Below are 26,929 nucleotides of genomic sequence, written 5' to 3' on the forward strand. Positions count from 1 at the left end.
TTTTTTTGTGACTCCTCCTAGACCATCCATCCCTGGTCCCAGGAGGACCTGTCCTCCCAGATGGCGGGGGTGGACAGGAGGACTATCTACCCACCCATCCCCATGGCCCTGACCCTCTGACCTCACCCTCTCCGCTGATTTCTTCATGTTAGTTCAACATTAACCCAGAGGGGTCAGGACAGACAATTCCTCAGTGACCCAGGAGCTGACACACTATGGCGCACGTCCGAGGCCTGCAGCTGCCTGGCTGCCTGGCCCTGGCTGCCTTGTGTAGCCTTGTGCACAGCCAGCATGGTAAGGGGGTGCTTGCAGGCTGGAACAGGCTGGAGGATTGGGGTGTGGGCCCATGGACCGGGGTCTCCTGGCTGGACAGAGCACACAGAGCTGGCCCCTAGGTAGGTCTCAGCCCCAGGCGGCCAGCTTGGGGAAGAAGTCAGGAGCTCAGGACTGGAAAGAGAAGGGCTGCTTCTCTCTTCCAATATGGGGAGCAGGCTGGGGGCAAGGGGCAGTGTAGGAGGGGCACAGGGGGCCATATTTAGCAGCCTTCCAGGCACTTCCGCCAGCCCAGACAGCCCCTCTCAGAAGCCAGCAGGGGAGGGCGGGCTTGCTTCCTGCCCCCGCAATGGCCAAGACCACCTGCTCCTGAGGCCGCTGTCCCATGACCCCCCCCACTGCAGTGTTCCTGGCTCCTCAGCAAGTGTTCCTGGCTCCTCAGCAAGCGCTGTCGCTGCTCCAGCGGGTCCGGCGAGCCAGCAGCGGCTTCCTGGAGGAGGTGCTCAAGGGCAACCTGGAGCGAGAATGCATGGAGGAGATGTGTAGCTACGAGGAGGCCTTCGAGGCTCTGGAGTCCTCCACGGCCACGGTGAGCCTGGGCTGCTCGGACGGCTCCAGGGCCTCAGAGCGGGCCCAACTCTAGACACTTCCACAGAGAAGCAAGAGAGGAACGCCACAGCCCCTTCACCGCTCACAGCCTCATTTGAACTCTGAGCCCCTCCTCACGGGGCTGGCTAGAGGAGTGGCCTCAGCCTTTCCTGGGGGTCCCTGTGCCTGGACTCTGTCAAGGTTCCGGGGTCCTGTGTGGCTCCATGACGTGGGGAGGCCTCCACAGTCTTCAGACATCCGCCTGCCCTGGGGCTCTGTGTCCACATGGCCTCCTTAGCGGCAGCCTCCTGCACCACCCTTGAGGGGTGGGACTCTGGGGAGGCCACCACAAGCCCCGGACTCAAGACTCAGTGTTCCTGGAGCTCTGTGTCACCTTCCCTGTCTGTAGGGCTCTGCCAGGGTCCCACGGCCCCCTCTCCTTCCATCTCCCCCAGTCTTGTTCAGTCTCGGTGTGTGTGTTGGAGAAACTCCCCTATCCTCAAATATTCTTCTCCTTTTGGAAACAAAAGTAGGAAACTCTGCCACAAACCTCCCCAGAGCCTGCCCCCTGCATGACCAGGGTGAAGGAAAGCGTGAGGAGGAGACATAACATTTACTAAACACAAAACAGGAGCTGCCGTAGCCTCACTCCCAGCCCTTGTTTTTCAGGATGCTTTCTGGGCCAAGTACACAGGTGAGCACCGGGAAGGATTTGCCCCAGGAAGGGAGGCCTGGGGACCCCAGTGAGAGAATTCTACCTGGAGAATCTTCTGCTGCACCCAGCCATCCACCTGTCCACCCCTTCCCCACTCCTTCCTCCGTCCCTCCCATCTGTCCATCCATCTCTCTGTTTCTCACCAACATCCCATCCACCCTTGACTCCAGCCCATCCTGGCCGTACCCCAATCCCAAGGGTAAACACCTGGGTCTTTTCCAGCTTGTGAGACGGTGAGGACGTCTCGAGATACGCTTGCTGCATGTCTGGAAGGTGAGCAAGTGACACGGGGTTGGGGGTCAGGACATGGAGGGGAGCCCGAGAGAAGAGCTCAGGGGTGGGTTTGGAGTGTGGCCAGTGGAGGCCGAGGCGGTCCCCAGTGTCCGACGTTGCTCCCATTCCTAGGGTCAAGATGTGTCTTTGTGCCTGGCTCTGTGTCTGGCATGCAGTCAGATGATTCAAGTTGGAGGAACGAATGAATGAATGAATGGATTATTTTTTATTTATTTATTTTTTTGAGACAGAGTCTCACTCTGTCGCCCAGGCTGGAGTGCAGTGGCACGATCTCAGCTCACTGCAGACTCCACCTTCCAGGTTCAAGCAATTCTCTGCCTCAGCCTCCCAAGTAGCTAGAAATACAGGTGCCCGTCACCACGCCCGGCTAATTTTTGTATTTTTAGTAGAGACCGGGTTTCACCATGTTAGCCAGGCTGGTCTTGAACTCCTGACCTCGTGATCCACCTGCCTTGGCCTTCCAAAGTGCTGGGAGTATAGACGTGAGCCACTGCGCCTAGCCATGAATTCATGTTTAAGGCTTCATTCTCCTTTGCCTGACCCGAGTCTCTGCCCCGACCTAGTCAGAGCTCTGATGACATCACATTCCCCTTCTAGCTTTAGGTGTCATTGCACCAAACAGGAACCCAAACCCCCGGCTGCTCTGACACCAAGGACTTCCCTAAGCGCGCCAAGGTGTTTCTAGCACCTGGCCTTGCATATGTTGTCGATTTCCTCTGGAGCAACCATCACCACCTACTGAATACTTCCCTATCCTTCAAGGACTGCTTCAAATGTCGCCACTTTTGCTGAGACTTCAGGGAGCACCCTCCCTCCTGCACTGCGTTCTGAAGGCACCTTTAGCATGACAAAAGGCTCCGTGACTTGGAACTCTTTATTTGTTTATTTGTTAGTAAGAGACAGGGGCTCCCTTTTTTGCCCACGCTGGTCTTGAACTCCTGGGCTCAGGCAATTCTCCCATCTCAACCTCCCAAAGTAGTAGGATTACAAGTGTGAGCCACCGCGCCTGGCTGCCGTACTTTCTTTCTTTCTTTTTTTTTTTTTTTTTTTTGGAGATGGAGTCTTGTTCTGTCGCCCAGGCTGGAGTGCAACAGTGCAATCTCAGCTCGCTGCCACCTCTGCCTAGCGAATTCAAGCAATTCTCCTGCCTCCGCCTCCTGGGTAGCTGGGATTACAGGCACACACCACCATGTCCAGCTAATTTTTTGTATTTTTAGTAGAGATGGGTTTTCACCATGTTGGTCAGGCTGGTCACAAACTCCTGACCTCAGGTGATCTACCAGCCTCGGCCTCCCAGAGTGCTGGGATTATAGGCGTGAGCCACCACACCCGGCCTCATTTGTTAAATTACATACTCAACAGATACTTTACAAAGTTCCTGCTATGTGCCCCGCACTATATCAGGTGCTGGGGATTTTAAGAGAATCAAATACAGTCTCTGCCTTCAAGGAATTCACAATCTCAAAAGAGAACAAAAATACAAAATATTAAAGTGATTGCAGCCGGGTGGGCTCAAGCCTGTATTCCTAGCACTTTGAGAGGCTGAGGTGGGCGGATCACTTGAGGCCAGGGGTTTGAGACCATCCTGGCCAACATGGTGAAACCCCCCGCCTCTATTAAAAATACAAAAATTAGCTGGGGCGTGTTGGCACGTGCCTTTAATCATAGCTACTAGGGAGGCTGAGAGGGGAGAATTGCTTGAATCTGGGAGGTAGAGGTTGTAGTGAGCTGAGATCGTGCTACTGCACTCCAGCCTGGGCAACAGAGCAGGACCCCATCTCAAAATAAATAAATAAAAACAAAAAATAAATAAATAAAGTGATTGCAAGAAAAGTTCCGTTCAAGGCACCAAGAGAACACAGGAAAATGAGTGTCTGGTTTGCCAGAAGAGAGATGACTTCCCAGGAGAGGCAGAGTTCTGCCTGGCCTGGTGGGATGCATGGATGGACAAGTGGGCATTCCAGGCAGAAGAAACAGCCCGTGGAAAGACCCAGAGGCACGAGGAGCCAAGCTAGCAGGGACAGGTAGACCAGGGCCAGATGAAAAGGCCTTGGTCACTTTTTTATCCTGCTGGCCAAGAGAAGCCACTGAATGGAAGCTCCATGAGGGCAGGGCTGTGACTGTCCTATTGGTTGATGTGTGCTGAGCACCCGACAGTGCCTGTCACATGGTGGGCACTCAGCAAATATTTGGCAGCCACTGTTGAGTGAATGGGAGAACTGCTGGATGCAGAGGAGGAGGGGCTGGGTGAATGCAGGTTAAGGATTGTGGACCTGCATGAGCTTGGAGGTGGGGGATAGACAGAACTTTGCTGGGAGAGAGGAAATAAGTCCCCAGGCTCCAAGGCTGACTGGGGTGGGGTCTCCGCAGGTAACTGTGCTGAGGGTCTGGGTACGAACTACCGAGGGCATGTGAACATCACCCGGTCAGGCATTGAGTGCCAGCTATGGAGGAGTCGCTACCCACATAAGCCTGAGTGAGTGAGGGGCCGGCCTTTCCACCAGGGGCTGAGAACAGGAAGCAAGGATATCTCGTGCGCAACAGCCTCCTGTTGGGCAATTTCCTGTTCCAGAATCAACTCCACCACCCATCCCGGGGCCGACCTGCAGGAGAATTTCTGCCGCAACCCTGACGGCAGCACCACAGGACCCTGGTGCTACACTACAGACCCCACCGTGAGGAGGGAGGAATGCAGCATCCCTGTGTGTGGTGAGCTGGGGGCAGGGCGTGGCCCATGGTCAAGGCCCGGGGGCTTCATGGGGCCTGGCAGCCTGGGATGGGAACCAAGAATGCTGGCGGTACAGTGGCTCATGCCTGTAATCCCGGCACTTTGGGAGGCTGAAGCAAGTGGATCACCTGAGATCAGGGGTTTGAGATCAGCCTGGCCAACATGGCAAAACCCCATCTCTACTAAAAATACAAAAATTAGCCAGGCATGGTGGCGGGTGCCTGTAATCCCAGCTACTCAGGAGGCTGAGGCAGCAGAATCGCTTGAACCCGGGAGGCAGAGGTTGTAGTGAGCTGAGATCGTGCCATTGCACTTCAGCCTTGGTGACAAGAGCAAAACTCTGTTTCAAAAAAAGAAAAAAAAAGAAAAAAAAAAGATGCTGGCCACCTTCAGAGCTGGCATCAGTCATTCAGATCATATCTGTGCCTGTTGCTCAGTGAAGTCAGGGAATCGGGATCTGAGTGGGGGGATCTGCCAGCCTCCTCCTCCTGCTTCCCACTCTTGACTTCCTTATGGTCCAGGCTGTGGCTCATTCCAAACATGCCTCCTTTCTGATCAAGGCACTCCTTCCTCCGGGAAGCCCTCCCTAGCCATTTCTGTCCACACGCCCTGTTCTGAGTATCACAGAGCAAGCCTTGTGCAGTTTGGCCCTGCAGGATTCTGTCATCATTATTTTCCCTGGTGTGTTAAGTAGCTATAGCTACCCTTCCCCAAGGCAGACCACAATAAGCATTTCTTTTTCCCGTGAGGGTTGGCGGGCGTGGCGCTGCTGATCTCAGCTGCACTCGCTGATGATGTCTTGTAGGGTCAACTGACAGAGGCTGGCCCTGGCTGGGTGGCTCTGATTCAAATAATGGGTCCAGCTGAGCCTGGTTCCTCGTTGAGTGTTGGGCCTAGATCTGCTCCACGTGCGATCATGCTGGGGCTGAGGCTGAAAGACAGCAGTACCTGGGAAAACTATTCTTATGCTGATGACAGACACAGAAAACAATGAACAGAAAAGCATCTTCTGTCCTGAAGGCCTAGGCTCAGAACAGGCACAGTCAGCCCTGCCCACGTTCCATTGGCCAGAGCAAGTATATGTTCAAGGCTAGGGTCAAGAGGTGAACTACACGTCGGCCTGTAAAATCACAGAGCAAAGGATGTGGATGCAGCCAGGGGTAAAGAATTTGTGCCGGTTACCAGTCCCACAAACATGGGTTGGTATTCTTTGTTCTCTAGGCATCCCTGTTGGGTCCATTGCTTGTTCCTGGGGATGGTCTTTTTTTTTCTTTCTGAGACAGAGTCTCACTCCCTCGCCCAGGCTGCTGGAGTGCAGTGGTGTGATCTCAGTTCACTGCAACCTCCACCTACCAGGTTCAAGCAATTCTCCTGCCTCAGCCTCCTGAGTAGCTAGGATTACAAGTGTGTGCCACCACACCCGGCTAATTTTTTTGTATGTAGTAGAGATGGGGTTTCACCATGTTGGCCAGGCTGATCTCAAACTTCTGACCTCGTGATCCTCGCACTTCGGCCTCCCAAAGTGCCGGGATTACAGGGGTGAGCCACTGTGCCCAGCCTTTTTTTTTTTTTTTTTTTTTTTGAGACGGAGTCTCACTCTGTTACCCAGGCTGGAGTACAGTGGCACAATCTTGGCTCACTGCCTCCACCTCCTGGGTTCAGGCGATTCTCCTGCCTCAGCCTCCCATATAGCTGGGACTGCAGGCATATGCCACCACACCTGGTTAATTTTTGTATTTTTAGTAGAGACGGGTTTCTCCACATTGGCCAGGCTGATCTCAAACTCCTGATCTCAGGTGATCTGCCCTGCTCAGCCTCCCAAAATTCTGGGATTACAGGTGTAAGCCACTGCGGCTGGCCCCTGGGATTGGTCTTGTAGCAAGTTTATCCTAACAAAAACAGCTACCATTTACCTCCCAGCCCCCATACACGTGCGCACACACTGATGATAAGTTGCAGGCTTGCAGAAACTGACCTATCCAGGTGAACAGCTTAGTGATCCCAGCAAGCTTCCTGCTGTGTTGCCATAAAAACAGACTCCTCCAGCAGCCCCAGGCAGCAACTACCAGTTGATTACAGATAGCCCGGCAGGCCAAACCCGGTTATTATCTCTGGTTTATTATGTGCCAGACACTTATGCTGTATATTTTGTTTAATCCTCTCAACAAGCCTGCAAGAGTGGCATTAGTAACCCCTTTAAAGGCAGACAGACAGAAGCCCAGAGAGGTTAAGTAACCTGAGGTCACACAGGCAAAAAGCAGCAAGACTGGGGTTCACATCCCTGTCTGTTCCGGTCCATGTGTGGTCTCACTCACTCTGCTGCTTCCTTACCCCTCACCCACCAGGCCAGGATCAAGTCACTGTAGCGATGACTCCACGCTCCAGAGGCTCCAGTGTGAATCTGTCACTTCCATCGGAGGAGTGTGTCCCTGATCGGGGGCGGCAGTACCAGGGGCGCCTGGCAGTGACCACACATGGGCTCCCCTGCCTAGCCTGGGACAGCACGCAGGCCAAGGCCCTGAGCAAGCACCAGGACTTTGACTCGGCCGTGCAGCTGGTGGAGAACTTCTGCCGCAACCCAGATGGGGATGAGGAGGGCGTGTGGTGCTATGTGGCCGGGAAGCCTGGTGACTTTGAGTACTGCGACCTCAACTATTGTGGTGAGCTGCCTGGGTAGGGGCCTGAGATGCAGGGACGAATCCTGGTGGGAATAACAACAGTTGCTTCTGCTTACCGAACACTTACCGCGTTGAGTGTGCTCATAACAGCCTTACAGTAACCAGGTAGGGGTAAGGTCCTGTGCCCATTTCATAGATAAGTACATTGAGGCCCCAGGAGGTTATTGCCTAGTAGCCCAACTGTGCATGCACTCTTAACCTCTGCACCAAACGGCCTCCAAGGCCCACAGGGGAATTGGGGGGATCTAGGGGATGCGTGAGGAATGGCCCAGCCGAGTCCCAGCCGGTGCCCGGGTCCCAACAGAGGAGGCCGTGGATGAGGAGACAGGAGATGGGCTGGGTGAGGACACAGACAGGGCCATCGAAGGGCGTACCGCCACCAGTGAGTACCAGACTTTCTTCGATCCGAGGACCTTCGGCTTGGGAGAAGCAGGTGAGGTAGTGGGCATCTGAGGGACGCGGGGCTGTGGGGCTGGTGGCCAGCACTTGCCCCTCACCGCTTGGCTTGCTCTGCAGACTGTGGGCTGCGACCTCTGTTTGAGAAGAAGTCGCTGGAGGACAAAACTGAAGGAGAACTCCTGGAATCCTACATCGACGGGCGCATTGTGGAGGGCTGGGATGCAGAGATCGGCATGTCACCTTGGTGTGTCCCGGAGCCCTGTGCTACCATTCACTCCTGGGGGCAGGTGTGCTGCTGGCCCCCCACCCTCCGGCCCTGCCCACAGGCCCGGGCTTTATAGATGACAACAGCTGAGCATCCAGGATCCCACCAACTGCACAGCAGCCACATGAGATGGGTTATTTCCTTCCTTTTTTTTTTTTAAGATGGAGTCTTGCTCTGTCACCTAGGCTGGAGTGCAGTGCCAAAATCTCGGCTCACTGCAACTTCTGCCTTCCAGGTTCAAACGATTCTCTTGCCTCAGCCTCCTGAGTAGCTGAATTTACAGACATGCGCCACCACACCCAGCTAATTTTTGTTATTTTAAGTAGAAACAGGGTTTCACCATGTTGGCCAGGCTGGTCTTGAACTCCTGACCTCAAGTGATCCACCTGCCTCAGCCTCCCAAAGTGTTGGGATTACAGGCGTGAGCCACCGCCCCCGGGCCATGGGTGCTTTACTTCTAAGCAGATGGTAAAGCTGAGGCTCACAGAGCTGGTGGCTCACCTCCGCACACTGCTAATGGGTTTGAATCCAGTTCTTCTGATTCCAGAGCTGGGCTACGCTGTGTGAACTCTGGACTGGAAGGACCTAGTAAGGGAGTACAAAAAGCAGGAGGCAGGTCAGGTGCAGTGGCTCACCCCTGTAATCCCAGCACTTTGGGAGGCCAAGAAGGGAAGATCACTTGAGGTCAGGAGTTCAAAGCCAGTCTGGGCAAAATGGTAAAACCCCGTCTCTACTAAAAATGCAAAAATTAGCCAGGTATAGCAGCATATCCCTGTAGTCCCAGCTACTAAGGAGGCTGAGGCGGGAGGATTGCTTGAGCGCAGGAGGTTGAGGCTTCAGTAAGCTGTGACTGTACCATTGCACTCCAGCCTGGGTGACAAGAGTGAAACCCTGTCTCAAAAAAAAAAAAGTGTGAGGCAACCCCTCAGCATCACATGGAGGCTCCAGGCCCCAAGGGCGGCCAGCCCAAGCTTGGATCTGGGCCCCGGAGGCAGCTCTGCCCCGCTGGGTTCTTAGACCTGGGACTTGTTACTTCTAGGGCTGGTGTACAGGCAGCCCCCTCACCCTCAGCTCCTAATGCTTCCTGCTCCCCCTCCTAGGCAGGTGATGCTTTTCCGGAAGAGTCCCCAGGAGCTGCTGTGTGGGGCCAGCCTCATCAGTGACCGCTGGGTCCTCACCGCCGCCCACTGCCTCCTGTACCCGCCCTGGGACAAGAACTTCACTGAGAATGACCTTCTGGTGCGCATTGGCAAGCACTCCCGCACCAGGTACAGAACTGGTGGCCTGTGGGTGTCTGGCAGGGGTCTGAGTCCTCCAGAGCGATCATGAGGGGCCCTGGTGGCTCCGGGACAATGGGATGTTCTGGATACCCCCAGAATATGACATCCCGGCAGTCTCTGCTGGAAAGTCCATTTGGTCATGTCCTGACTGAGGCTTGGAGCTAGAGGGGGGAAACCTGTCTGTCTCCGGGGCCCTCCAACACCAGGATATGGCCCATATGGGAGTCTCCGAAAATAGAGTCTGTCTGGACCAGGGTGTGCAGCCTGTGCCCTTGTCCCTGTCCTCCTGACTGTCTGACTCCAAAGCCCGGCACGGCTTTAGGCCCAGGAAGAAATGGCCAGGGGGCTGCCACGGCAGGAGCCAGCCCTATCCCCTCCCTGGTGGCCTGCAGGACACCCTGTCTCCCAGACCCCAAGGGCAGGCAGTTTCCTGCCCCTTGCTGGGTGAACCTGCAGCTTCTCCATTTCTCTCTTGGGGTCTCTGCAGGTATGAGCGAAACATTGAAAAGATATCCATGCTGGAAAAGATCTACATCCACCCCAGGTACAACTGGCGGGAGAACCTGGACCGGGACATTGCCCTGATGAAGCTGAAGAAGCCCGTTACCTTCAGCGACTACATCCACCCCGTGTGCCTGCCCGACAGGGAGACGGCAGCCAGGTGGGCAACCAGACGCTTATTAGCTGAGGGGCAGAAGCCGAGTTCTGGGCCTGGCTCTGATACCAGGCAGCCTTGCAGAGCCCCTTTCCCTTTTCCAGGCCTCAGTTTCTTGGAGTGAACCCAAAAGTTCTTTTCAGCACTGGCGTTTTATTTTTTATTTATGTTAAATAAACATAATAAATAATTTATTGACGGAGTTCCACTCTTGTCTCCCAGGCTGGAGTGTAGTCGTGTGATCTGGGCTCACTGCAACCCCTCCTCCCAGGTTCAAGCGACTCTCCTGCCTCAGCCTCCTGAGTAGCTGGGATTACAGGCTAATTTTTGTATTTTTAGTAGAGACTGGTGGGTTTCACCGTGTCAGCCAGGCTGGTCTCAAACCCCTGACCTCAAGTGATCCGCCCGCCTCAGCCTCCCAAAGTGCTGAGACGAGAGGTGTGAGCCTCGGTGCCCGGCCAGCACGGACGTTTTAGATTCTGGTCTCTAAGAAATGGCATTGGGGCCAGGCGGCTCCTGCGAGGGTTGGCTCTCACCAGGCCCTTCTTCCTTCCTCGAAGCTTGTTCCAGGCTGGATACAAGGGGCGGGTGACAGGCTGGGGCAACCTGAAGGAGACGTGGACGGCCAACGTTGGTAAGGTGCAGCCCAGCGTCCTGCAGGTGGTGAACCTGCCCATCGTGGAGCGGTCGGTCTGCAAGGACTCTACTCGGATCCGCATCACTGACAACATGTTCTGTGCTGGCAAGTCTGGGGCGGGCTGAGGAAACAGTGGGGCCCGGGTTGGGAGGACTGAGTTGTGCCTGGGTTCAAGGCATGTGACTTTGGGCAAGTTGCCTAACCTCTTGGTGGCTCAGTTTCTTCCTCTGTAAAATGGAGGTAAAAGTCTATCCCATAAGGTTATGGGAGGGTTAAATGAAGTAGCATATATTAATATATTTGGCATAGTATCAGTCACCAGTGAAGTGTTCGATATATGTGAGCTCAGATAGCAGCAAGAGGCTGCGGGTGGGGAAACGCCATTCATTCAACTGCTCAGCAGATATTTATTGAGCACCTATTACCTTCCAGGCAGTGTTCTAGGGTATACAGCAGGGACCCAGACCGACAATGTCTGTGCCCTCAGAGGGCTTCCTTCCTAGGAGGGGGGCACGTCCGTAAACAGATCTAAAACAGCAATCCCTGACCAGTGCTGTGAAGAAAAATGAAGCACAGGGAGAGAGAAGGGCTGATGAGGTGGGCTTCTAAATGGGGTGGCCAGACGAGGCGGGCAGATCACTTGAGGTCAGGAGTTCGAAACCAGCCTGGCCAACATGGTGAAACCCCATCTCTACTAAAAATACAAAAATTTGCCAGGCATGGTGATGCATGCCTGTAATCCCAGCTACTCAGGAGGCTGAGGCACGAGAATTGCTTGAGCCCGGGAGGCGGAGGTTGCAGTGACCTGAATTCGGGCAGTGAGCTGCACTCCAGCCTGGGCAACAGAGTGAGACTCCATCGATCGATCAATCAATCAATCAGGTGGTCAGAGAAGGTTGGAGAAGGCCTCCCTGAGAAGGTGATGTCTGGGCAGGGACTGGAAGAGGGGAAGGAAGGAGTGAGCAAGCATGTCTAGGGGAGGAGCACCGCAGGCTGGGGGCATGGCAGGCGCAAAGGCCCTGAGATGTGAGCACACTTGTCTTGTCTGGGGAGCAGTAGGGAGGCCTGGGGTGCTGAGGAGGAGCAGCAGTGGGTGAGGGAGAGAAGGGCCCAGGCAGAGGAGAGCCACTTCCTTTAGGGCCTGGAAGGACTTCATTGAGTGAGATGGGAAGTTATCGAGGGGCTTGAGGCAGGTTAAGAAATGATCTGACTGACTTGAAAAGTAAAAAATAAAAATTTAGTGTAATTTCAGACTCACAGAAAAGTTGCAAAAATAATAGAAAGATTTCCTGTATACTGTCATCCAGATTGTCCTCCATTCTGTGGATGTGTGGGAGTTTTTATATATATATATATATGTGTGCATAGTTTGAGAGCAAATCGTGAATATGGTTTCTTTTCACCCATAAATACTTAAGTATTTCCCAAAAAAAAAAAAAAAAAAAAACCCAACCCAAGGATGTTCTCTTACATAACCACAGTACAAATATTAAAACCCAGAAATTATTTTTTTGACACCCAGGCTTGAGTGCAGTGGCACAATCTCGGCTCACTGCAACCTCTTCCTCCCAGATTCAAGCGATTCTCCCACCTCGGCCTCCCGAATAGCTGGAATCACAGGCATGTACCACCATGCCCAGCTAATTTTTGTATTTGTAGTAGAGACAGGGTTTCACCATGTTGGCCAGGCTGGTCTCGAACTCCTGACCTCAGGTGATCCGCCCACCTCAGCCTCCCAAGGTTCTGGGATTACGGGCATGAGCCGCTGTGCCAGGCCATACTTTGTTACTACTGTTATTTCTTTTGATGCTCAGATGATCCCAAGTTTGGCCAGTGGGAGTTCCTTCAAGCTGGCTTCTGTGACTTGGGGAGATGTTCTGTCATTCTTTGAGTACTTTCTTACTTTCTGGCATAGCAAGATGTTTCAGGTTGATCCTACTTTCCTGACTGTAGTGTTGGAAGCAGCCATTTCTCCAGGGAACCCTTCTAGTGGAGACTGGAATTTAGAACTGAGATCTGGGTGCTGGCGTGTGCACATTGCTAGTGGGATGTCATTACTTCTAGGCTCTCTTAGTGGACAGGACCAGAAAAAAATTATACGATGCATATACCAATATCTCTATCATCTATATAAAAAACCGTGAGTTCCTACTGAAACCTCCAATTCCATTCTAACACCACAGGATTAATTTTAGCTTTTCCTTTTCCATATTTGTAACTCTCTGTTGACAGTAAGAAACCTGACCCCCATTATCTGTAATGCACTTGCCTATTTGAGCAATACTAGATTACAGTTTCAAAATCCTCCATCCATAACACTATTAAAACCAATCCTATGGCTGGACTCGGCCCACTGTAACCTCTGCCTCCTGAACTCAAGCCAACCTCCCACTTTAGCCTCCTGAGTAGCTGGGGCTTCAGGCACACACCACCATGCCCAGCTAATTTTTGTATTTTTTGTAGAGACTGGGTCTTACTGTGTTGCCCAGACTGGTCTTGAACTCTGAGCTCAAGTGATCCACCCAACTTAGCCTCCCAAAGTGCTGGGATTACAGATGTGAGCCACCATGCCTGGCCTCTCCTAGGAAATTTTTAGAAGTAGTATTGTTAAGTCAAAAGGCAAACATGTATGTCATTTTTTAGAGATTTTAAAATTTCTTTCCATAAGGGTTGTACCAGTTTGCATTTCCATCACAGTGTATGAGAATGCCTGTTTCCCTACAACCTTGCCAAAAGAATGTCACAGTTTTAAATTTTTACCAATCTGAGAGGTGAGAAATAGTACATCAAAATTGTTTTAATGGACAGCTTTCAAATTGAAAATGAGGTTGAACATCTTTTCGTATGATTAAGGAACTTTTTTTTTTTTTTTTTTTTTTGAGATGCCCTCTGTCACCTAGGCTGGAGTACAGTGGCACAATTTTGGCTCACTGCAAGCTTCACCTCCTGGGTTCAAGTGATTCTCCTGCCTCAGCCTCCCAAGCAGCTGGGACTATAGGCACAAGTCACTGTGCTGAGATAATTTTTGTATTTTTAGTAGAGACAGGGTTTCACCATTTTGGCCAGGCTCGTCTCAAACTCCTTACCTCGTGATCCTCCCGCCTCGGCCTCCCAAAGTGCTGGGATTACAGGCATGAGCCACCACGCCTGGCCTAAGGACTATTTTTATATAATTATTTTTTTGAGACAGAGTCTCGCTTTGTCACCTAGGCTGGAGTGCAATGGTGCAATCTTGGCTCACTGCAGCCTCCACTTCCCTGGTTCAAGTGATTCTCCTGCCTCAGCCTCCTGAGTAGCTGGGACCACAGGTGCGTGCCTGGCTAGCATTTGTATTATATAATTTTTTTTTTTTTTTTTTTTTTTTGTTGTTGTTGTTGTTGAGACGGAGTCTCGCTCTGTCGCCCAGGCTGGAGTGCAGTGGCCGGATCTCAGCTCACTGCAAGCTCCGCCTCCCGGGTTTACGCCATTCTCCTGCCTCAGCCTCCCGAGTAGCTGGGACTACAGGCGTCCGCCACCTCGCCCGGCTAGTTTTTTGTATTTTTTAGTAGAGACGGGGTTTCACCGTGTTAGCCAGTATGGTCTCGATCTCCTGACCTCGTGATCCGCCCGTCTCGGCCTCCCAAAGTGCTGGGATTACAGGCTTGAGCCACCGCGCCCGGCTGTATTATATAATTTTTTTGTGAATTGTCTCTTCATGTCCCTTTTTGGTCCCTTTCTTATCAATTTTTGTGAGTTCTTCACATTTATACTAGGCCTTTATTTGTGATATATATTGCAAATGTTTTCTCCTAGTTTGTCAGTTTTTTTTTTTTTTTTTTTTTTGAGACAGAGTCTCGCTCTGTTGCCCAGGTTGGAGTGCAGTGGCCAGATCTCAGCTCACTGCAAGCTCCGCCTCCCGGGTTCACGCCATTCTCCTGCCTCAGCCTCCCGAGTAGCTGGGACTACAGGCACCTGCCACCACGCCCGGCTAGTTTTTTGTATTTTTTTAGTAGAGACGGGGTTTCACCGTGTTAGCCAGGATGGTCTCGATCTCCTGACCTCATGATCCGCCCGTCTTGGCCTCCCAAAGTGCTGGGATTACAGGCTTAAGCCACTGTGCCCTGCTGTTTGTCAGTTTTTTTAACCTCATGTATAATTTTTTTGGCCATGCAGTTTAAAAAATTACTAGATAGTCAAATTTATCATTTATTTTATTAAATCTGGATTTTGAATCAGAGTTAGATAAACTTTTCCTGGCCAGGTGTGGTGGCTTACACTTGTAATCCCAGCACTCTGGGAGGCAGAGGCGGGGGATCACCTGAGGTCAGGAGTTCAAGACCATCCTGGCCAACATGGTGAAACCCGTGTCTCCACTAAAATACAAAAAATTAGCCGGGTGTGGTGGTACACGCCTGTAGTCCCAGCTACTCAGGAGGCTGAGGCAGGGGAATCGCTTGAACCCAGGAGGCAGAGGTTGCAGTGAGCCGAGATGGCGCCACTGCACTCCAGCCTGGCGACAGAGTGAGACTCCATCTCAAAAAAAAAAAAAAAAAAGGAAAAAAAAAATTTTTTAAATTAGCTGGGCATGGTGGCATGTGCCTTGTAGTCTCAGCTACTTGAGAGGCTGAGTTAGGAGGATTGCTTGAGGCTAGGAGTTCAATACTGCAGTGAGATGACTGCTCCATTGCACTCCAGCCTGGGTGACAGAGTGAGACCCTGTTTCTATTAAAAAAAAAAAAAAAAAAAAATCAGCCAGGTGCGGTGGCTCACACCTGCAATCCTAGCACTTTGGGAGGCCGAGGCGGGCGGACCACCTGAAGTCAGGAGTTCAAGACCAGCCTGCCCAACATGGAAAAACCCCGTCTCTGCTAAAAATACAAAATTAGCCAGACGTGCAAGCGCATGCCTATAATCCCAAATACTCGGGAGGCTGAGGCAGGAGAATCGCTTGAACCCAGGAGGCGGAGGTTGCAGTGAGCTGAGATCCCGCCATTGCACTCCAGCCTGGGCAACAAAAGCAAAAACTCCGTCTGGCCGGGCGCAGTGGTTCACGCCTGTAATCCCAGCACTTTGGGAGGCCGAGGTGGGCGGATCACAAGGTCAGGAGTTCGAGACAATCCTGGCTGACATGGTGAAACCCTGTCTCTACTAAAATACAAAAAATTAGCCAGGCATGGTGGCGGGCGCCTGTAGTCTCAGCTACTTGGGAGGCTGAGGCAGGGGAATCACTTGAACCTGGGAAGTGGAGATTGCAGTGAGCCGAGATGGCACCACTGCACTCCAGCCTGGTGACAGAGCGAGACTCCATCTCAAAAAAAAAAAAAAAGTCTATGAACTAGTGATTTGAGATTTCACCTTTATCACATTCTAGATTGTATTTTATTTTCATTTATTTATTTGAAATAGAGACAAGTCTCCCTATGCTGCCCAGGCTGATCTCGAACTCCTGGCTGGGCTTGAGCAGTTCTCCCACCTTGGCCTCCCAAACTGCTGGGATTACAGACATGAGCCATCATACCTGACCTAGGTTTTAGTTTTTAGTTTTATTTTTTCCTGCACCCAGCTAATTTTATTTGATTTGTAGAGACAGGGTCTTGCTATGTTACCCAGGCTGGTCTCGAACTCCTGGGCTCAAGTGATCCTCCTGCCTTGGCCTCCCAAAGTGCTGGGATTACCAGCATGAGCCACGGTGCCCAGCCCCACATTCTAGATTTCTATGGATAGAGTATGCTTAGGGATGAATATGTTTCTGGACGTTTGACTTGGCTCTCCTGGTCTGTTGTCTGTCTGTGCACAGCATCACATTGTTTTAATGATAGAGGCTTTAGCATACATAGCTGGGAAGGCTAATGTTCTTTTTTAGTTTTTCTTTCCAGTGTTTTCCTAGCAATTCTTGCATGTTTGTTTTTCCATATGAACGTTAGTATCAATATGTCTAGGTCTATAAAAAAGCTTGGTGGTATTTTTATTGGGATTATGATACTTTAATAAATTAACTGGGAGAATGGACATATTTTTTTATATTGAGTCATTTTATCCAAGGATAAGAAATGTCTTCATATTTGTTCAAGTCTATTATTGTATCTTTCTTGACTGCTGCAATGTATTCTCTTATAATTTTTTCCCTTGGTATCTTATTTTATATATTTGTAATATCTTATTTTTCTTGAGTAAATTAGCTAATGGCTTGCCGATTTTCTCAAAACAAATACCTAGGGATTTGATTTATGAAATTATTAGGCCTATTATTTTTCTTTTTTTTGTTTTGAGACATAGTCTCACTCTGTTACCCAGGCTGGAGTGCAGTGGTGCGATCTCAGATCACCACAACCTTCACCTCCTGGGTTCAAGTGATTCTCCTGCCTCAGCCTCCCAAGTAGCTGGGATTACAGGTACATGCCACCATGCCTGGCTAATTTTTTTATATTTTTAGTAGAGACGGGGTTTCACCATGTTAGCCAGGCTGGTCTCGAACTCCTGACCTCGTGATCTGCCTGCCTCAGCTTCCCAAAGTGCTGGGATTACAGGAGTGAGCCACTGTACCTGGCCTTTTTTTTTTTTTTTTTTTTTTTTTGAGACAGAGTCTTGCTCTATTACCCAGGCTGGAGTGCAGTGGCGCGATCTTGGCTCACTGCAAGCTCTCCTGCCTCAGCCTTCTGAGTAGCTGGGACTACAAGTACACACTGCCACGCCTGGCTAATTTTTTGTATTTTTAGTAGAGACAGGGCTTCACTGTGTTCGCCAGGATGGTCTCGATCTCCTGACCTTGTGATCCGCCCACCTCAGCCTCCCAAAGTGCTGGGATTACAGGTGTGAGCTACCACACCTGGCCAGGCCTATTATTTTTCTATTGAGGTTCATTAATTTCTGCTTTTATCTCTTAAAAAGTTTTCTTATGTTTCTGTCTGCTTTACTTTGCTGTTCTCTTGCTAGCTTTTTTTTTTTTTTTTTTTTTCCCAGATAGGGTCTTGTTCTATTGCCCAGGCTAGAGTACAGTGGCACAGTCATAGCTCATTGCAGCCTTGAACTCCTGGGCTCAAGCAATTCTCTTCTTGCTTCAGCCTCCCACGTATAGCTAGGACCATAGGTACATGCCACCATGTCCAGCTAATTATTTTATTTTATTTTTCAAGATGGAGTCTTGTTCTGTCACTCAGGCTGTACTGCAGTGGTGCAATCTCGGTTCACTGCAACCTCCACCTCCACCTCCTGGGTTCAAGCAATTCTCTTACCTCAGTCTCCTGAGTAGCTGGGATTACAGGTGCACACCACTATGCCTGGCTAATTTTTGTATTTTTAGTAGAGGTAGGGTTTCACCATGTTGGCCAGGCTGGTCTTAAACTCCTGACCTCATGATCTGCCTGCCTTGGCCTCCCAAAGTGCTGAGATTATAGGTATGAGCCACAGCGCCTGGTGAAGGTGTGGTTTTTCTGTGTAGGTTTTATTGTTGTTAGTGTTGTTCTATATTGTTTGTAGAGGTTACTTGGGGAGATTTGGGTAAAGGCAACTACCATTATTATCCTCATCAGACTTGTAGGTCTAACTTTTTAATTTTTAAATTTTTTAATTTTTCTTGGTCTTTCATTATTGATTTTTTTGAGACAGGGTCTCACTCTGTCGCCCAGGCTGGAGTGTAGTGACATGATTACGGCTCACTGCAGCCTTAACCTCCCAGGCGCAAGGGATCCTCCTCTCTCAGCCTCCCAAGTAGCTGGGACTACAGGCATGTGCCACCATACCCAGCTAATTTTTTGTAGAGACAGGGTTTTGCCATATTGCCCAGGTTGGTCTTGAACTCCTGAGCTCAAGTGATCTACCCGGCTTGGGCATGAGCCACCTACCCTGGCCTGGTCCAACTTTTTAAAAGCATTATTCTGCCTCTTGGGTAGAGAATACATTGTAGGTGGGCAAAGAATGAAGGAAACTAGTGGTTCAGGAGCTGGAGCTAGAAATGGTAAGAAGGGGTTGGACTTGGGATCTATGTTGAAGGTAGAGCTGACAAGATTTGCTAGGACTGGATGTATAGGGCGAGGAAGTGAGGAGAGCAAGAATGATTGGAGGGGTAAGTGGACTATCACCAGCTGTGTCTCATGAAGGGGTGTGGCTGGGCTACGAGCTATGCTCCTGAGCACGGACGGCTGTTTTCTCTCAAGGTTACAAGCCTGGTGAAGGGAAACGAGGGGATGCCTGTGAAGGCGACAGCGGGGGACCCTTTGTCATGAAGGTAAGCTTCTCTAAAGCCCAGGGCCTGGTGAACTCATCTGGGGATGGGGAGAAACTCTTGTATCTAGAAACAGTTGCCTGGCAGGGGAATACTGATGTGGCCTTGAACCTGACTCTATTGGAAACCTCATCTTTCTTCTTCAGAACCCCTTAAACAAACGCTGGTATCAAATGGGCATCGTCTCATGGGGTGAAGGCTGTGACCGGGATGGGAAATATGGCTTCTACACACACGTGTTCCGCCTGAAGAAGTGGATACAGAAGGTCATTGATCAGTTTGGAGATTAGGGGGCCACTCATTCTGGGCTCCTGGAACCAATCCAGTGAAATAATTATTTTGCTGTTTCTAAAACTATGGTTCCCAATAAAAGTGACTCTCAACGAGCTTCAGTGCTCCCAGTGCTATTCATGGGCAGCTCTCTGGGCTCAGGAAGAGCCAGTGATACTGCTGGATAAAGAAGACTTGAGAATCCACCACCTGGTGCACACCGGTAGTCCCAGCACTCGGGAGGCTGAAATGGGAGGACTGCTTGAGCCCAGCACTCCAGCCTGGGTGACAGAGTGAGATCCTGTCCCAAAATAATGCACCATCTTCAGAGCAGGGCCAGGTGAGAGGAAAGATGGCAGGTTGAATTTATAGGCATTTAAGATATTCCACCCTCTGGGCTTTAACGGATTATCTCATTTAATCCTCATAAGAGGTAGGTGAGTAAACTGAGATTTGGAGAAGTACCTTGTCTAAAGTCACATGGCTAAGAAAGGTCAAAGTAGGACTTCAAATATAGAAAATATTGAATGAGGCCGGTGCTTTTTTTTTTTTTTTTTTTTTTTTTTTTTTTTGAGGCGAGGTCTCATCCTGCCCGCCCAGGCTGGAGTGCAGTGGCGGGTCTCAGCTCACTGCAAGCTCCGCCTCCCGGGGTTCCACGCCATTCTCCTGCCTCAGCTCCCAGTAGTTGGGACTACACAGGCGCCCGCCACGCCCGGCTAGTTTTTGTATTTTTTTAGTAGGCGGGGGTTTCACGTGTGTAGGATGGTCTCGATCTCTGACCTTGTGATCCACCACATCACCGGCCTCCCGAGATGCTGGGATTACAGGCTTGAGCCACCGAGCCCGGCCGAGGCCGGTGTTTTTTTAGTTAACTCCCTACATCTTCCCTCATATCATTTAAAATGATGTCAGATCAGGTACGGCATGGTAGCTCACACCTGTAATCTCAGCAATTTAGGAGACTAAAGTTGAGGCTAGGAATGTGAGATCAGTCTGGGCAATGTGGTGAGACCCCAAAAAATAAAATTAGCTGGGCGTGGTGGCATGTGCCTGTAGTCAAGGTTACTTGGGAGGATCACTTGAGTCCGGGAGGTTGAGGCTGCAGTGAGCCATGATCATATCACTGCACTTGCACTGTAGCCTGGGTGACAGTGAAACCCTGTTTATAAAACTCAGGGCCGGGTGCGGTAGCTCATGCTGGTACTTTGGGAGGCCGAGGTGGACGGATCACGAGGTCAGGAGATCGTAGACCATCCTGGCTAACACGGTGAAACCCTGTCTCTACTAAAAACACAAAAAATTAGCCGGGTGTGGTGGCGGATGCCTGTAGTCCCAGCTACTCGGGAGGCTGAGGCAGGAGAATGGCATGAACCTGGGAGGTGGAGCTTGCAGTGAGACAAGATTGCACCATTGCACTCCAGCCTGGGCGACATGAGCGAGATTCTTATCTCAAAAAGAAAAAAAAAATCAGATCTGGCTGGATATGGCTCACACCTGTAATCCCAGCACTTTGGGAGGCTGAGGCTGAGGCTGATGCAGACAGATCACGAAGTCAAGAGATAGAGACCATCTTGGCCAACATGGTGAAACCCCAGCTCTACTAAAAATAAAAAAATTAGCTGGGTGTGGTGGCCCATGCCTGTGGTCCCAGCTACTCAGGAGACTGAGGCAGGAGAATCACCTGAACCCGGGAGGCGGAGGTTGCAGTGAGCCAAGATCACGCTGCTGCCCTCCAGCCTGGCGACAGAGTGAGACTCCATCTCAAAAAATAAATAAATAAATAAAAATAAAAATCAGATCTATGCTGGGTGAGAGCAAAACTCCATTTCAAAACAACAACAACAACAACAAAAAGAAAACTTTGACAGTATTGTGGGATACAGTAGTTAGGAGCATAGTCCCCACCATCAGACGGCCTGGGCTCATATTCTGGTTCCAACATTAAGAGAGAAAATCATGGTCAAGTCACCTGACCTCCCTGGGCCTCAGTTTCTTCATGCAGTCATCCTGTGGTATCCATGGGGGATAGACTCCAGAACCTACCATGCATACCAAAATCTATAGATGCTCAAATCTCGTATATAAAATGGCAGAGTTTATATACAATCTATGCACATCCTGTCATATACTTCATTTTTAAAATTTTATCTTTTTGAGTTGGAATTTCGCTCTTGTTGCCCAGGCTGTAGTGCAATGGCGCAGTCTCAGCTCACTGCAATCTCTGCCTCTTGGGTTCAAGTGATTCTCCTGCCTCAGCCTCCCGAGTAGCTGGGATTACAGGCACCCGCCACCACGCCAGGCTAATTTTTGTATTTTTAGTAGAGACAGGGTTTCGCCATGTTGGTCAGGCTGGTCTCAAACTCCTGACCTCAGGTGATCCACCCGTCTGGGCCTCCCAAAGTGCTGGCATTACAGGCGTGAGCCACCCTGCCCAGCCTTCCCATATACTTCAAATCATCCCTAGATGACTTATACCCAATAGAACATAAATGCTATGTAAATAGTTGTTATACTGTATTATTTTAAAATTTGTATTATTTTTAATTGTATTATTATTATTGTTTTCTTTCCCCACAAATATTTTCAATCTGCAGTCAGCTGAATCTGCAGATGCAAAACCCACAGATCTGGAGGGCCACCTGTATATTAAAAGGTACATATAATGACATTACTTGCCTCATACGGTTATGAGGATTAAATGAAAGAACTTACATGGTGTCCTTAGCACAATGCCTAGTGCCTAGTAAGCTCTCTGTGAATTACCACCACTCGTATTCTCACTATTGCCTGGGAACTAGACCGGGCATTGGGCCTAGCTGTTGAAAGTTCCTCTGCTGCTTACCTCCTCCCTCTCTTGGGCCCTGGAAATAGCCCATCAGTGGGGTAGTTGCTTTCTGGAATGTTTCCTCACCCAGCAGTTCCCAGCTGGAGCAATTTATTTTTCCAAGAAATGAGACCTCAAATTTAAGTTATGAGTCATAGGCTGGGCGTGGTGGCTCACGCCTATAATTGCACCACTTTGGGAGGCTGAGGCTGGTGGATCATCTGAGATCAGGAGTTGGAGACCAGCCTGGCCAACATGGTGAAACCCTGTCTCTACTAAAAACACAGAAACTAGCCAGGTGTGGTGGTGGGCACCTGTAATCGCAGCTTCCCAGCTTCTTGAGAGGCTGAGGCAGGATAATTGGTTGAACTCAGGAGGTGGAGGTTGTAGTGAGGAGAGAGGCACGCCACTGCATGCCATCCAGCCTGAGCGACACAGCAAGAATCCCTTTCAAAAAAACAAACAAAAAAAAATCATAGAACTTCAAAGATACCCTTTCAGAGCACATTCTTCACGGTTACTGTGGGCAGTGGTCACAAGTATGGGATGGAGCATGGCTCCGTCTTGACAAGTCTCATGCATGAGCTCAGGGAAAGAATGAAGATCAATGTCTGCCTTAGGCACAGGATAGTGGCGTGGAGCAGGAAAATCCTGTGGCTACAGTACCTGGCCTAGGATCTTCTAATGTGGTTTTCAGGGGAAGGGACCTGAGATAGGGATCTTTAGCACCCTCCCCTTAACATTTTCTTTTCTCCTCATTTTTCAACACATCAGAAAACAAGTAGGACAGAGTTCCTTGGCCTCATTCTTTGGTTCTGGTTGACCGAAAGGTAGTGAGCTTGCAGGATGTGGCAGCCCAGGGCATCATCTCGATCAAGGGGGAAGGGATTCAGAATTGCCTGTAACATGCAGGACCTGCTTTTTAAACAAGAACACACATTCTTGTAAGTCTATTTTCTTCCAACATAGCAGTCAGTGTTGTAAGCTCTAGGTACTTGGGTTTTTCAAGTCAGCTGTGCTAATTCCAGACCGGAGTACAGCCACTCTTTTTTTTTTTCCCCTCCTCTGAGACAGGGTCTCGCTCTGTTGCCCAGGCTGGAGTGCAGTGGAGTGATCATGGCTCACTGCAGCCTTGACCTCCTGGGCTCAGATGATCCTCCCACCTCAGCCTCCCAAGTAGCTGGGACTACAGGCTTGAGCCACTATACCCAGCTAATTTTTGTTTTTTTTTTGGTAGAGCCGTGTTGCCCATGCTGGTCTTGAACTCCTCGGCTCAAGTGATCCACCCACCTCAGCCTCCCAAAATGCTAAGGTTATATGAGTGAGCCACCAGGCCCAGCCTTTGTAGCCATTCTTTCTAAATATGTCTTTCTACTATAGAAGCAAATGCCTCCAAATACCCACTCCGGGTATTTGGGTGAACAAATACCCACTCCCATGTTCCCACTATAAAGGAGAGATAAGTTTAATTTCGGGAGGCTCCAGGGTCACCTGAAAACGATGACTGGAACCTTTACAGGATTAATCTTCCATCAGTCTTTCATTTCTTAGACATCAATTGAGTTGAAGGTGGGCTACAACAGACAAGTTCCTTTGAACTTTACAACTGCCCAAAATCTCCTCCTCAATCCAGAACCTTTTCATCCTGAAGAGTTTTTCTGACTGTGGAGGGAGGTCTTGTGGAATTTATTCCAGAGGTGAATACTCAGCTCACTTTCTCATCCTTACTCTGACTGAACGTGAAGCAACTATTAGCCTGGACCAAAAGAGACTCATATAACCAAGCAGGAAACCACTAAGCTGTCCCAAACTCCATGAGTCAAATGAACACAAATCTAGTTGTAGTGTGAGAACCACTGAAGCCCAGCCAATCTCGGCGCAATCTTGTGTGCTTTTGGTCAGCAAAGTGGTAGGATGCCCAAGAGCTCCTTCAAACGACTGGTGATGAGCAGAGGGAAATCATGACCAAAATCTCAAAACAAGGAAGGATCAGATTTTTCTGCTCCCTAGGAGCTGCATGTGGAGAGCAGGAAAGGAGAGTTCCTTCCATTCCAAAGGAATAAAAGACAGCTTCAAGTCTGTGAGCCAAGAAAAAGGGAAGCTCTGTAAGCAGTAATGAACCTTTCCCTAACTGGCTGAATACCCAGCTGGTACCAAAAGAAGTTAAAAAATTGCTGCCCAACACTCCATGATATGGAGCATCTTGGGAGTCAGGTATAGTTAATGCAAACTTTATTTATAAAAGACTCTTAAATTAGTTGTATCATGCCATGCATTCATACAGAATATAGTGACCCTTCAGGGCGACAGAGAAGAGCTCACAAACTGAAAGGAAAACTATTAAAGAGTTTCTAATATTAACTATTAGAAAGCTAGGAAAGATTAGGACAATTTTACAAATGAGCAATTAAAAAGAAAAGGATCTGGGAACTAGACTGAGCAAAGGGGGCAGCTGTTTACAAGTCTGTACACTAAACTCATCCACGGACAGTCTTCTAGAGCAGCGGGACGCTGACGAAGAGAAGCAGAGTATGTACAAGTACTTGTGCCACAACGACTCCTCCCCCAGCTCCACGGCATGATACGTACAACCAGTCTGTATACACTAGGCCTGCTGAGGCCACTTTAAACTATGAGGACTTCTAGTTTAGTAAACTAAAGCTGCAGGGTGCCAGGGGAATGGGGCAGCTTCATTTGCGACTGCTCTTTATTCTCTCCAGTCTTTTTTTCAAGTCGTCTATGTTAGCTGTGGAGGAGGAGGAGGTCACAGTTCCTGAAGAGTGAGTCTGGTTAGAATCCAGGTCTGAATGCTGGTGCTGCTCCCGAGACTCCCGGAGTTGAGAGAGTTTGCTGTGGAGCATGTCTGTGGAAGAGGCAACGGTAGGAACTGCTGGTTTGGAGAGCAAAGAGGTCAAAGGAGGTCGGTCATCTTGCTATTGAGAGAAGGAGAGAGATTGTCTAAGGTCAGGTCAAGCAGGTCAAGATGCAGCTCCAGAACCACATACAGCAAGTCTAAGCTTTACACTTCTCTGTGGGCCAGCCTGCCTCGGACCTGCTTGTGACTACCCTCCCTGAGCTGCACAGAAGAAAAGGAATAGTACCTTTGTGTTGTCCAGACCACATCGCTGTCGGAGGATCTTTAGCCTTTCCAGGTAGACAGATGGCCCCACTTCTTCCCCATTTGTGTTACCTATGGAGGACACTGTGCTTGTGGGTGTGGGCACACATGTGACCTCCATCTGAGGGGAGATGCCTAGAGAGGAAAAGGTAGAAAGAATATTCAGATATCCACATATCCCCCTTCTAAAGTGCCTTGGTTAATCTCCCACCAAAAAGAACAATTAAGAATTCCCTGGGGCTTGAATATTGTTACTATACTTGAAAACTAAAAATCCCACAAGAATCTACCTGGAGTTGGTGATAAGGATGCTCTGAACTATACAATATAAGCTTCTTGAGAACACAAACAATTGACACAGAAAGGCAGAATGTAAACTGGGCCATCCATCTGCGTCCTGGGTTATGCAGGGGATTACACTCCAGTAATCCCAGCGGTGACTTGGGCAATCCAAAAAGCTGAAGCTACTCCTGAGGATACTGTAATTGCCCAACTGAAAAACCAGAGGACCTTAAATGTTTGGAAGAATTAGATTAAGTTTGGACCAATGTCACATAGGAGACACTCATTTGAACCTGTGAAGGAAGCAAGGTGTCCAAGGCTATGGGGTATTCATGGGGAAGAGAAGGAGGTGTCCAACAATTATCTAAAGAGGGCGTAGAACTGGAGTGTCTGTAACCTACCACTAAGATCAATATCTGGCAGGAGAGAGGAAAACCAAAACAAGAAAAAATCCATTACACTTCCTAAATTTCTGAATGAACAACGATACAACACAGGCCTTTAAAATATTTCACTTGGTATCAATGCAAATGCATTCCACAGGCCCCAAAGGTAAGGTACTGGGAGGAAACACTGCCTTATGGTAAACAGAAAGGTAGAACAGGTTACTCCAGGGAAAAAGGACTCCTTTAATGTAAAGATGAGGACAATCCTCTGAGGGGGTGAAAAATGAATGAAGAACTATGTAAAAGCCAACAATAAGAGATGTCTGAATACTCTAAGGCACAAAATCAATTTAATAATCAGTGGGAATACATGCTTAGGTTGCAAATGTGCTGTTTAGGCGAAAATTATCACACGTCGAACATCCCCAAAAAGGGCTTTGGAAATGAGGATAGAATGCCTGCCCTGATCAAACCATGGTATGTTTACATGTGGCATACTGTTTGACATTTTGCGCACCATACTTCAACTCCTTAGAGGTCTTTTTCATTAAAGACCAGCCGGGGCAACAAAACAAGACCCTGGCCAGGCGCAGTGGCTCACGCCTGTAATCCCAGCACTTTGGGAGACCGAGGCAGGTGGATCACTTAGAGGTCAGGGGTTCAAGACCAGCCTGGCCAACATGGTGAAACCCTGTCTCTAAAAAAAATTCAAAAATTAGCTGGGGATGGTGGCTCACACCTGTAATCCTAGCTACTGGGGAGGCCAAGGCAAGAGAATCACTTGAACCCAGGAGGGAGAAGCTGCAGTGAGCCTAGATCGCACCACTGCACTCTAGCCTGGGTGACAGAGACCCTGTCTCAAAAAAACCCCACAAAAACAAAGAGACCCCATCTCAAAAAATAAAAAGACTTGTAAAGTCTTGGAAAGGCGTAATTTAAGGTGTCAAAAACAAGAACTCCTGTTTAAGAGAACAAAATTAACTGAAGCTTCAGCCCAGCAAGATACAGGCTGAGAGTAGATATGATCAGGGTCTGAAAACCACAAAGAGACATGACATGCTTTGACAGGCAAACACATTCTCAAATATAAGAGCAGGTGAATGTCACTAAACTCGGAAAGAACTAAGCACAGCACTGATGAGAGGGCACTTTTGCAGTTGGGTCTTTCTTGTCTTGGTTTAAGGCTCATGATAGTTATTTTCTATAACTGAAACCTCCTAAGTCTTCCGTTTGTCTCTAGATCCTGTGAGCAGTAATTCTCAAACAGGGACTTTCTCACTGTGGGGGCAGTAACATTTCAGCTTAAACTTAGTTACTGCATTCATTCATATCATTTA

The 26,929-nt window shown here is 49.5% G+C and overlaps 2 protein-coding genes across 7 annotated transcripts in view; one reads left to right on the top strand and one right to left on the bottom strand.

The window, feature by feature from the left end:
• The first annotated feature begins 180 nt into the window (after nt 1–180).
• Nucleotides 181–19,100, top strand: F2 (coagulation factor II, thrombin). The gene is made up of 14 exons (XM_003909960.4): nt 181–294; nt 678–862; nt 1,531–1,555; nt 1,799–1,849; nt 4,241–4,346; nt 4,443–4,579; nt 6,944–7,258; nt 7,581–7,709; nt 7,793–7,919; nt 9,041–9,208; nt 9,708–9,881; nt 10,436–10,617; nt 18,645–18,715; nt 18,859–19,100. Exons 1-14 carry the CDS (start codon nt 216–218, stop codon nt 19,000–19,002), a joined length of 1,893 nt encoding a protein of 630 aa, XP_003910009.2. The 5' UTR covers nt 181–215; the 3' UTR covers nt 19,003–19,100.
• Nucleotides 19,101–24,016: 4,916 nt separating this feature from the next.
• Nucleotides 24,017–26,929, bottom strand: part of CKAP5 (cytoskeleton associated protein 5) — a 99,216-nt gene continuing 96,303 nt past the window's right edge. For 4 of the 6 annotated variants that reach the window (XM_021925832.1, XM_021925831.2, XM_021925830.2 and 1 more), the window contains exons 44-45: nt 24,908–25,059; nt 24,362–24,739 (exon numbers count right to left, since the gene is read on the bottom strand). In XM_021925832.1, the coding sequence (XP_021781524.1) occupies nt 24,497–24,739; nt 24,908–25,059 (395 nt within the window). In that variant the 3' untranslated portion in view covers nt 24,362–24,496. Of the gene's footprint in view, nt 24,740–24,907; nt 25,060–26,929 lie in introns of all 6 variants that reach the window. The other 2 variants (XM_021925834.1, XM_021925829.1) reach the window with 1 other exon arrangement.

This window comes from Papio anubis, chromosome 12, assembly GCF_008728515.1.
Source record: "Papio anubis isolate 15944 chromosome 12, Panubis1.0, whole genome shotgun sequence".
Lineage (NCBI taxonomy): Eukaryota > Metazoa > Chordata > Mammalia > Primates > Cercopithecidae > Papio > Papio anubis.

What these genes read in the sequence shown, in the direction of transcription:
- F2 (XM_003909960.4), top strand. Translation starts at nt 216, where the DNA reads ATGGCGCACGTCCGAGGCCTGCAGCTGCCTGGCTGCCTGGCCCTGGCT. An exon ending in CCTTGTGCACAGCCAGCATG is followed by an intron (nt 295 to 677) that starts GTAAGGGGGTGC and finishes CCCCCACTGCAG; the next exon opens with TGTTCCTGGCTCCTCAGCAA. An exon ending in GGCAAGCACTCCCGCACCAG is followed by an intron (nt 9,209 to 9,707) that starts GTACAGAACTGG and finishes GGGTCTCTGCAG; the next exon opens with GTATGAGCGAAACATTGAAA.